This window comes from Ranitomeya variabilis, chromosome 3, assembly GCF_051348905.1.
Source record: "Ranitomeya variabilis isolate aRanVar5 chromosome 3, aRanVar5.hap1, whole genome shotgun sequence".
NCBI lineage: Eukaryota > Metazoa > Chordata > Amphibia > Anura > Dendrobatidae > Ranitomeya > Ranitomeya variabilis.
This window is the reverse complement of record NC_135234.1, coordinates 399,872,115-399,884,579: the sequence shown is the minus strand read 5'-3', so window position 1 is coordinate 399,884,579 and position 12,465 is coordinate 399,872,115. Positions and strand designations below refer to the sequence as shown.

General features: G+C 39.9%; 1 protein-coding gene across 1 annotated transcript in view; it reads right to left on the bottom strand.

The window, feature by feature from the left end:
* Window positions 1-1,023: 1,023 nt before the first annotated feature.
* HPCAL4 (hippocalcin like 4) overlaps window positions 1,024-12,465 on the bottom strand; it is a 99,335-nt gene continuing 87,893 nt past the window's right edge. Inside the window, exons 2-4 of the mRNA XM_077296165.1 lie at window positions 3,551-3,719; window positions 3,190-3,405; window positions 1,024-1,601 (exon numbers count right to left, since the gene is read on the bottom strand). Of these exons, the coding sequence (XP_077152280.1) occupies window positions 1,404-1,601; window positions 3,190-3,405; window positions 3,551-3,712 (576 nt within the window). The 5' untranslated portion in view covers window positions 3,713-3,719 and the 3' untranslated portion in view covers window positions 1,024-1,403. The remainder of the gene's footprint in view (window positions 1,602-3,189; window positions 3,406-3,550; window positions 3,720-12,465) is intronic.

Here is a 12,465-nt window from a genome sequence, read left to right as displayed (position 1 = left end):
CTTTAAATGCACAATGGGTATGAGTTATGAAATCACAACCGCTTTGCTTAAACAGTTTAACATAGTGGATTTACAGCACAAAAAATGCATTTGAAAAATTGCAGCGGTACACGGGAAAGCCATGGCCTAAGTGTGATTCATTTCAAGTATATATTCACTAAATCCACTTGCCTAAATAGCAATATCTCCAGTTTGTATGCACACACATCATGTATAACAAAATTAGATCATGTATAAGAAAATTCCACTGTATCAAATAGTTTGCTATTTCCTTATACACTTTCATGAGCTGAAATGCTCATGCTACAAGCCGGAGAATTACTGTGTTAGAAGCACTCCCTGCAGGGAATTTGTTTTTCCTACGACTTTTAAGCTTCAGCTCACAATTGCTCCTGCAGCCCCATTTAAAGTCTGTTGGACTCCCTATGACAGCACTCAGGTACATCTGTCACTCTCATAGATTTTGGAGTGATGGTCCCAATGTGCACTGCTGCTTGATTCATTAACACATGGGTGTTCATATCATTGATGAAGCCAGTGCATCCGCAAAGGGCCCAAAAGGTAAAGAGGGCCCATTTCCACCTCTAAGGCATGTTGAGTTGTGCATTATGATGACCTATTTGGCTACAAAGGGCCCATGTATTGTTCTTGCACAGGGGCCCTCTCCTGTCTGTGTCCACCAGTGCATTAACACATAGGCTTTGAAAACCCTTGATCTCATGATCATGTGGGTCCCAACTATTGGACCCTTAGTGATCAACAACTTATAACCTATTCTATGGGTAAGTGCTACATTGATATTGTGGGACATCCCCTCTAAGCAATTCCCCTATTGATTCAGGTAGGGTGGCCAAATATAACCCCACACTGTAGGCTGGCCGATGGAAAGCATTACAATTTTTGATAGCAAAATAACTTCTCCTTTCCCAGTGCATAGCTTCAAGCAACTGACAAAATATATAATGTACACTGCTTATATATCAAGCGCCAAAAAAATTTCATGAATTCATCCATGACCAATCAAACAGTAAATAGAAACATTTTTACTGTGAAGACCTAGACTGTTCTTGTTACCTTATGAATTGACAGAGACAGATGGATTTACATGTGTAGTATTAAGCTAATAATATCTAAACTTTAAGCCATAAAAGATTAGGAGAGAGCTGAAATCCTTTACACAATGAAATTGTGTACCGATGTGTGTATCTTCCTGTGCGTGTATGTTACTGGTCAGCATTGTCAGTCTCATATCATCATTTGTCGAGAAGTTGATTCACCACCTCCCTCTTTCATGACAGCAGGACTGTTACTGAATAGGAAGAAAGTCCCAGGAGGATGTGGGATGGGAAAGGTAGTGAGGTGCATGCAGGGTGCTCAACAGAGCTGTGAAGGTGGAGAAGAGGCTATTTTTGCATGTCACATTGCAAAAGAAGCACTATGGAGGGGTCACTCTTTGCTGCCTCTTTAAACTCTTCCAGGGTGATTTGATCATCTCTGTCTTTGTCCATCTTTGTGAAGATTTTGTCAACTCTCTGTTGTGGAGTTAGGCCATCCTGATTCATGCGCATCATAATTACAGTGCCCACCATTTTGTAAATGGCCTAAGGGTTAAATGGGGAGAGAGAAAAGATAACAATTAATGAATTTACACATAACCCATGCTGAACGCAGATGTGAACAGAGGCTAAATAACCAGGATAGTAAATGTTTCCTATAAAACTATTCCCATCCAACCATAATATTGATGTGTGTTTAACAGTAATTGTTCCGCTAATTAATTAGTTGGGTATACATTTAATTGTAGACAAGTGGTAGGCAAAGCAAGGTTTCTATACTGGGTACAGCAATAGATGATGTTTAGTCATCAGATATGTTCTCTAGACTCGAGAAGCTCCAATTGTCTAAACTGTATATTAAACTTCAATTAGCATTCCACAACCATTGATTTTCTTTGTCTCAGATTACTGCAGTTAAACATTTTATACACTCCTCAACATGGAAATTCCAACACCAAGAAGGTAACGTCATGGAATTATTAAAATCAAGGGATTGATGAACATGTTAAAGATATGGAAATGATGAAAAATTTGGAAAAAAAATTCAAAATATCTAAATTTATTCAATATTAGGTATGATCATCACCCGCAGAAATACCGGCACTTACACGTCTTGGCCTGTTGTCAGTGAGGTTATTAATAATTGTCTGAGGAATGTTCTGCCTGCAGCTCATTACAATTGACAACCATTGATGTCCAGAGACGCTTAATGAGAGAAAAGTCTGGAGATGCTGCAGGTCATGGTAGCACGTTTAGCCCATGCAGCCTGATCACAGTAGCACGAGCAACATGTGGCCTGGTGTTGTAGTGATGAAAAACAACTCCTAGGACACTTCTGTGAAATGGCCATACCACTGGCTCCATGACCAAAACACAAAACTGTTAGGGTACCTGGAAGGAAGATTATAGGGGTTTGGCTATTGTATATTAAGCCACTCTACACCATAATCCTGTAAGTAGGATCAGTGGGACTTTAATGACATTGCCCATGTAGTCTCTAAATGGAGGCTGGAATGGAGCAATAGAGGCTGAAATGTAAGTCTCTTATGTTCAGTGATGGATTCTTCTTTTTCCATTGATAGAGATTGGTCAGGAGATCACATAGTGGCAGTAATCACCCAAACATTTCTCGACCATTATCTTGACTGTAATTATGAATGAGAAAATAATTTGTGCAGCTATATGCACTACAGAGATTGCAATAACATCTACATCCCTGTGCTTTAAGACTCCATAAAGGTTTTTCTGACATATATGAAAGCATCAGTTTTAGAAAACGCACTTAAGGCATTTAAGGTCCCATTTAAAGATTTTAAATTTAGGCCCAAAATTCATTTGCATAAAATATTTTGATTATTGCTGTAACTTGATGAATATTTAACTTGCACAATTTTCAGTTATGCAGTATAATCGTATATATTTATCATTATCGGTCTTGACACTAGAGAGTCTCTTTTTATTTCTACCTTAACAAGATGTGGTGCCATTTCCTATTAAAATCCCTATTTTAATGGCATGTTTTTCTTAGATTTGCTTTAGATAAGATAAAAAATTTATTAAATATCTGTTCATGCATTTACTTTTTTCTTCCCGTATCATTACTCAATACAATCCAGCATTTAATGTTTCATACCTCAATAATCTCAAGCATTTCCAGTCTAGTAATCTTCCCGTCTCCATCTAAATCATACATTTCAAATGCCCAGTTTAGCTTTTGTTCAAAACTCCCACGTGATGTGACACTTAAGGCGCAGATGAATTCCCGGAAATCAATAGTACCATCTCCATTTTTGTCAAAAGTACGAAAGGCATGTTGAGCAAATTTGGAAGCATCACCATATGGGAAAAACTGGAAATACAATATAAGAAGATACTTGGTAAAGTTTTATTTGGTTTCATTTACTTGCTTTCATATACAATTTTGTGTTGCAGACAAATCTGTGGTCATGGATATACTACTATATGCTATAACATGAGTAGCAGGTAATAAATACCTTAATATAAAGCTGCTGGAATTCTTGCAGGTTAAGGATGCCGGATGGACAATCCTTCAGAAATCCTTTATACCAATGCTTTAATTCTTGCTCTGAGAATTCCGTGCTTTGCACTAAATCTTGTAGCATCTCTGGAGCCAGCTTGCTATTTGGTTTTCCCATTTTGGCACTATAAAGGTTTAAAAACAAAATAATGAGATAATTGAAACAACTTTTTTCTATTTTTATTGTTCAGTATTTGTTCAATTTAACAAATAGAACAACAAATTTTACCACAATTATCAGCAGTGCCTACTTTAAAAGAACACATTCTAGGAAGTGTGGCTAGAGCTGTTTTTAATGCAAATCACATAGCAGTTTCCAGTATATGTTTCTGAATTGTATGGAACTTATTAAAAACTAGCTGTACTACCCGGCTTCGCCCGGGTTAATGACTGCTGTTAGCAAAATAGAATGTGTTAACAAAAATTTATTCTGCACACAAAAACCACAAAACAAATAGATAGAAATGTAATTATTAAAAGGCAAAAACTAAGCTAATAGAAGAATTTCACAACATATATTAGCTTTGTTATAATGAGAATGTCTTTGTTGCCTATATTAACCAATCAGAGCTCAGGTTAATTAACTGTAGCAAAATAGAAGCTGAGCTGTGATTGGTTGCTATTGGCAGCCTGATAAATCCCCAGCCAACAGTAAGCCCTCCCCCCTGGCAGTATATATTAGCTCACACAATACACATAATAGACAGGTCATGTGACTGACAGCTGCCGTATTTCCTATATGGTACATTTGTTGCTCTTGTAGTTTGTCTGCTTATTAATCAGATTTTTATTTTTGAAGGACAATACCAGACTTGTGTGTGTTTTAGGGTGAGTTTCGTGTGTGTGTTGAGTTGCTTGTGGCAACATGCATGTAGCGACTTTTGTGAGATGAGTTTTGTGTGGCGACATGCGTGTAGCAACATTTTGTGTGTCGAGTTGCATGTGACAGGTTAGTGTAGCAAGTTGTGTGCAGCAAGATTTGTGCATGGCGAGTTTTGCGCATGGCGAGTTTTATGTGTGGTGCATTTTGAGTATGTGCAAGTTTTGTGTGAGGCAACTTTTGCATGTGGTGCAACTTTTGTACATGTGGCAATTTTTCTGTGTGTGCAAGTTTTGCATGAGGTGAGTTTTCCATGAGGTGAGTTTTGCACATGTGGCGAGTTTTGCGTGAGCCTAGTTTTGCATATGGCGAGTTTTGCATGTAGCGAGTTTTGCGCTTTGCGAGTTTTGAGTGGTGACTTTTGTGTTTCGACTTTTATGTGGCGAGGTTGGTGTGTGTGCGGTGAAATGTGTGCTGAGGGTCGTATATGTGTTCAAGCACGTGGTAGTGTGTGGCGCATTTTGTGTTTGTGTTCATATCCCCGTGTGTGGTGAGTATCCCATGTCGGGCCCCACCTTAGCAACTGTACGGTATATACTCTTTGGCGCCATCACTCTCATTCTTTAAGTCCTCATTGTTCACATCTGGCAGCTGTCAATTTTCCTCCAACACTTTTCCCTTCACTTTTTCCCCATTATGTAGATAGGGGCAAAATTGTTTGGTGAATTGGAATGCGCGGGGTTAAAATTTCACCTCACAACATAGCCTATGACGCCCTCGGGGTCCAGACATGTGACTGTGCAAAATTTTGTGGCTGTAGCTGCGACGGTGCAGATGCCAATCCCGGACATACACACATACATACATACACACATTCAGCTTTATATATTAGATGTACCTGTATGTAATCTCCTGTATATAGTATATACCTGTGTGTCATCTCACCTATATATAGTATATATCTGTGTGTCATCTCCTGTATATAGTATATACCTGTATGTCATCTCCTCCTATACATAGCATATACCTGTATGTCATCTCCTCCTGTATATACTATATACCTGTAGGTAATCTGCTCCTGTATATAGTATATACCTGTGTGTCATCTCCTCCTGTATATAGTATATACCTGTATGTCATCTCCTCCTGTATGTAGTATGTACCTGTGTGTCATCTCCCCTGTAAATAGTATATACCTGTGTGTCATCTCCTCCTGTATATAGTATATATCTGTATGTCATCTCCTCCTCTATATAGTATATACCTGTGTGTCATCTCTCCTGTATATAGTATATATCTGTGTGTCATCTCCTCCTGTATATAGTATATACCTGTGTGTCATCTCCCCTGTAAATAGTATATACCTGTGTGTCATCTCCTCCTGTATATAGTATATATCTGTATGTCATCTCCTCCTGTATTAGCCCTCGTTCACACGTTATTTGGTCAGTATTTTTACCTCAGTATTTGTAAGCTAAAATGGCAGCCTGATAAATCCCCAGCCAACAGTAAGCCCACCCCCTGGCAGTATATATTAGCTCACACATACACATAATAGACTGGTCATGTGACTGACAGCTGCCGGATTCCAATATGGTACATTTGTTGCTCTTGTAGTTTGTCTGCTTATTAATCAGATTTTTATTTTTGAAGGATAATACCAGATTTGTGTGTGTTTTAGGGCGAGTTTCGTGTGTCAAGTTGTGTGTGTTGAGTTGCGTGTGGCGACATGCATGTAGCGACTTTTGTGAGATGAGTTTTGTGTGGCGACATGCGTGTAGCAACTTTTTGTGTGTCGAGTTGCATGTGACAGGTTAGTGTAGCAAGTTGTGTGCAGCAAGTTTTGTGCATGGCGAGTTTTGCGCGTGGCGAGTTTTATGTGTGGTGCCTTTTGAGTATGTGCAAGTTTTGTGTGAGGCAACTTTTGCATGTGTTGCAACTTTTGTGCATGTGGCAATTTTTCTGCGTGTGGCAATTTTTCTGCGTGTGCAAGTTTTGCGTGTGGTGAGTTTTCCATGAGGTGAGTTTTGCACGTGTGGCGAGTTTTGCATGTGGAGAGTTTTGCGCGTGGCGAGTTTTGAGCGGCAACTTTTGTGTTTCTACTTTTATGTGGCGAGGTTGGTTTATGTGTGGTCAAATGTGCGCTGAGGGTGGTATATGTGTTCGAGCACGTCGTAGTGTGTGGCGCATTTTGTGTGTGTGTTCATATCCCCATGGTGGTGTGGTGATTATCCCATGTTGGGGCCCCACCTTAGCAACAGTACAGTATATACTCTTTGGCGCCATCGCTGTCATTCTTTAAGTCCCCCTTGTTCACATCTGGCAGCTGTTAATTTGCCTCCAACATTTTTCCTTTCATTTTTTCCCCATTATGTAGATAGGGGCAAAATTGTTTGGTGAATTGGAAAGCGCGGGGTTAAAATTTCACCTCATAACATAGCTTTGACGCTCTCGGGGTCCAGACGTGTGACTGTGCAAAATTGTGTGCCTGTAGCTGCGACGCCTCCAACACTTTTCCTTTCACTTTTTCCCCATTATGTAGATAGGGGCAAAATTGTTTGGTGAATTGGAAAGCACGGGGTTAAAATTTCACCTCACAACATAGCCTATGACGCTCTCGGGGTCCAGACGTGTGACTGTGCAAAATTTTGTGGCTGTAGCTGCGACGGTTCAGATGCCAATCCCGGACATACACACATACATACATACATACATACACACATTCAGCTTTATATATTAGATAATAGAGACAATATCTCAGTAATACTATATTGATATCAAAATATATGTTTTATTGAAATAACAGCATTTACAAGACAAAAATATATCATACATACTTTAGGCAAAAAAAAAAAAATAAATTTAGTCATTTTTTACATTTCAAAAATTACAAAAAGGAAATGTCAGATGCAAATGTTTGGGCACCCTTGGAAATTTTTGTGCTCAGATTACTTTGACCAAGGTTTCAGACTTTAATTAGCCTGTTAGGGTTATGGCTTGTTCACTATCAACGCTAGGAAAGGCCAGATGATGAAAATTTTCCAGCTTTATAAAATCCATCCTCCTCTAATTTTGTGCCAAAAAGCAGCAGCCATGGGTTCTTCTAAGCAGCTGCCTAGAACTCTGAAAATGAAAATTGTGGAGGCCGTCAAAGCAGGAGAAGGCTATAAGAAGATAGCAAAGTGTTTTCAATTTACCCTTTCCTTAGGGTACCTTCACATTAAGCGACGCTGCAGCGATAGCGACAACGATGCCGATCGCTGCAGCGTCGCTGTTTGGTCGCTGGAGAGCTGTCACACAGACCGCTCTCCAGCGACCAACGATGCAGAGGTCCCCGGGTAACCAGGGTAAACATCAGGTTACTAAGCGCAGGGCCGCGCTTAGTAACCTGATGTTTACCCTGGTTACCAGCGTAAAATGTAAAAAAAACAAACAGTACATACTTACATTCGCGTCCCCCGGCGTCCGCTTCCTGCACTGACTGAGCGCCGGCCCTAACAGCAGAGCGGTGACGTCACCGCTGTGCTGTACTTTCACTTTCACTTTACGGCGCTCAGTCAGTGTGGGAAGCGGACACCGGGGGACGCGAAGGTGAGTATGTACTGTTTGTTTTTTTTACATTTTACACTGGTAACCAGGGTAAACATCGGGTTACTAAGCGCGGCCCTGCGCTTAGTAACCCGATGTTTACCCTGGTTACCAGTGTAGAACATCGCTGGTATCGTTGCTTTTGGTGTCAAACACGACGATACACGCCGGTCTGACGACCAAATAAAGTTCTGAACTTTGTTCAACGACCAGCGATATCACAGCAGGATCCTGATCGCTGCTGTGTGTCAAACTAAACGATATCGCTAGCCAGGACGCTGCAACGTCACAGATCGCTAGCGATATCGTTTAGTGTGAAGGTACCTTTAGTTCGAAATGTAATTAAGAAATGGCAGTTAACAGGAACAGTGGAGGTCAAGATAAGGTCTGGAAGAGAAAGCAAAATTTCAGTAACAGCGGCTTGTAGGATTTCTAAAGAGGCAAATCAGAACCCACGAACTCACTGGAGTTTTCTGAGCAGTTTGTGAAACCCAACATGGGCCAAAACAAAGCACAGTGGTAATAAAAGAAGGGAACAAAGCCTAGGACTCTATCCAAGACAAATAAGTGACGCTGATTAGATACAGAAGAAAGGACAGAGCAAAGAAATGTAATGCCCATGTGCTGTTGCTCTTTGCCCTTTCCTGCGCATGCTCATTACAGTACCGTACTTTGCTCTGTAAAGTTTGAGCACTCCTGATCAAAATATCTGTTATTGTGAACAGAACAGTTATGCAAGTTGAAGATGAAATGATCTCTAAAAAGCCTAAAGTTATAGATGACACATTTCCATTGTATTTTAGGCAAAAAAATATATATTGTGATGAATACCAGTAAGTGAAAATTGCCACTATGCACACAGATTAGATCCTGATGTCATATAAGACTGGCAGCGCACTAACAAACCGAGACCTTTTATGCACATATAATATACTAGTAACAGACACAGAAATGACACCAATATAAAAAAATCCTAATAAAGATATCCAAAAGTTGTTGTAATAAATGGGTCACCCATGTGCCAAAGTTATAGTGTAAGACCACTACCAAGAAGAAAGGTAACACCAAAACACAAAAAATTGGACCAAGGAAAGTGACAGGGAATAATTATCACAAAATTAATCTTTATTTTGTAGCAACAGTGACAATCATAAAATATTTAAAAAATATATATATTATAATCATATATAGTACAATACAAGAATGTGCACAGATTTAAGCCGCATATAATGAAGCAAGCCACTAAATATAGGAGATACTAATAAGAAGCAATCTATGACTAGTATTATCCTCAAATAGATAAAATTATATATGTAAGGCACCAGCAAACTATCATTAAAACAAAAAAATGTGTAAAAAAATAAAAATATATATGTGAGTGTACAAAAGTGCAATGTGCAATTTCCAAATCCCACCAGAAGGTGGTGCTATAGGACAAATCAAGAAAAATGAGATGGAAGTAAAAAAGTGCTATGTGCACATAATTAGCCGCTGGCAGCCTAGGAACTTTCCTTTGATAAATTGTAAGTAATCTGACATATTTCCTAATATAGCACTAAGCACCTTGTTTGGCCTTTGTATTGAGATGCCCTTTGTGATAAGTGATTAATCACTGCACATAGCACTTCACTTGGCACCTTACTGAGCCCAGGCCTTTTGTGATGGTTATGAGTCATTGCACATAGCACTTTTTTACTTCCATCTCATTTTTCTTGATTTGTCCTATAGCACCACCTTCTGGTGGGATTTGGAAATTGCACATTGCACTTTTGTACACTCACATATATATTTTTATTTTTTTACACATTTTTTTGTTTTAATGATAGTTTGCTGGTGCCTTACATATATAATTTTATCTATTTGAGGATAATACTAGTCATAGATTGCTTCTTATTAGTATCTCCTATATTTAGTGGCTTGCTTCATTATATGCGGCTTAAATCTGTGCACATTCTTGTATTGTACTATATATGATTATAATATATATATTTTTTAAATATTTTATGATTGTCACTGTTGCTACAAAATAAAGATTAATTTTGTGATAATTATTCCCTGTCACTTTCCTTGGTCCAATTTTTTGTGTTTTGGTGTTACCTTACATATAATATACTGTAGCTTCTTCAGGATTCTCTATTGTAGTCATTTGGGGAAAAATGCCACAAAAATCCAAATCCAGTAAGTTGTCATAAAGTTTAATTCTCCTGTGACATTTGATCTTTATGGAAACACAATATAATTGGAGTCTAAACTAAAGAGCACATAACGTTACCCTCACGGCTTGTCTGATTGCTGTTAATGTGAGCATGAATCGAGATACCCTCTGAGATATATTTTGAGGTTTCAAAGTAAAAGTAGGTAAAAAGTGGATTTATATAATCCCTGGCTATTAGGCCGGCGTCACACTCGGCGTAAGACAATACGGTCCGTATTTTACGGCCGTAATACGGAGAAATGTTCCCAAAATAGTGATCCGTAGGCAGGGTGTGTCAGCGTATTTTGCGCATGGCATCCTCCGTATGTAATCCGTATGGCATCCGTACTGCGATATTTTCTCGCAGGCTTGCAAAACCGACATCTAATGGATTTATGTGCTCAAATGTTCGGGAAAACATATATACAGTATATATATACACTCACCGGCCACTTTATTAGGTACACCATGCTAGTAACGGGTTGGACCCCCTTTTGCCTTCAGAACTGCCTCAATTCTTCGTGGCATAGATTCAACAAGGTGCTGGAAGCATTCCTCAGAGATTTTGGTCCATATTGACATGATGGCATCACACAGTTGCCGCAGATTTGTCGGCTGCACATCCCAAAGATGCTCCATACAAGGCAGGATGGATCCATGCTTTCATGTTGTTTACGCCAAATTCTGACCCTACCATCCGAATGTCGCAGCAGAAATCGAGACTCATCAGACCAAGCAACGTTTTTCCAATCTTCTACTGTCCAATTTCGATGAGCTTGTACAAATTGTAGCCTCAGTTTCCTGTTCTTAGCTGAAAGGAGTGGTACCCGGTGTGGTCTTCTGCTGCTGTAGCCCATCTGCCTCAAAGTTCGATGCACTGTGCGTTCAGAGATGCTCTTAGGCCTACCTTGGTTGTAACGGGTGGCGATTTGAGTCACTGTTGCCTTTCTATCAGCTCGAACCAGTCTGCCCATTCTCCTCTGACCTCTGGCATCAACAAGGCATTTCCGCCCACAGAACTGCCGCTCACTGGATTTTTTTTCTTTTTCGGACCATTCTCTGTAAACCCTAGAGATGGTTGTGCGTGAAAATCCCAGTAGATCAGCAGTTTCTGAAATACTCAGACCAGCCCTTCTGGCACCAACAACCATGCCACGTTCAAAGGCACTCAAATCACCTTTCTTCCCCATACTGATGCTCGGTTTGAACTGCAGGAGATTGTCTTGACCATGTCTACATGCCTAAATGCACTGAGTTGCCGCCATGTGATTGGCTGATTAGAAATTAAGTGTTAACAAGAAGTTGGACAGGTGTACCTAATAAAGTGGCCGGTGAGTGTATATATATATGTCATTGAGACACATATATATATATATAGTCTGTATTTATATTTACTACAGCGCGATATCTGTGAAAAGCCGGTAATTCAATTGCCGGCTTTTCATTTCTCCTTCCCAAACCCGACAGGATATGAGACATGGTTTACATACAGTAAACCATCTCATATCCCCATTTTTTTTGCATATTCCACACTACTAATGTTAGTAGTGTGTATGTGCAAAATTTGGGCGCTGTAGCTGCTAAAATAAAGGGTTAAATGGCGGAAAAAATTGTCGTGGGCTTCCGTGCAATTTTCTCCGCCAGAGCGGTAAAGCCAGTGACTGAGGTCAGATATTAATAGCCAGGAGAGGGTCCATGGTTATTGGCCCCCCCGTGGCTAAAAACATCTGCCCCCAGCCACCCCAGAAAAGGCACATCTGGAAGATGCGCCTATTCTGGCACTTGGCCACTCTCTTGCCACTCCCGTGTAGCGGTGGGATATGGGGTAATGAAGGGTTAATGCCACCTTGCTATTGTAAGGTGACATTAAGCCAGATTAATAATGGAGAGGCGTCAATTATGACACCTATCCATTATTAATCCAATTGTGTGAAAGGGTTAAAAAACACACACACACATGATTTAAAAGTATTTTAATGAAATAAACACAGCGGTTGTTTTAATATTTTATTGCTCTCTCAATCCATTTGCAGACCCTCGCTTGGCAAAACAATAAACCCACAATATACATACCTTCTGCTGACCCGTCACGTCACACGAGGTAATCCATCTGAAGGGGTTAAAATAATTTACAAGCAGGAGCCCTGCAAAGGCAGCTGTGCTCGTGCTTGTAATTCCCCGGCGAATGAAGGAAATGTAGGTCATTGACCTACATTTCGTTCAGTCGCGGTGATGCGCCCCCTGGTGGATGTCCTCATATGACCTGGAG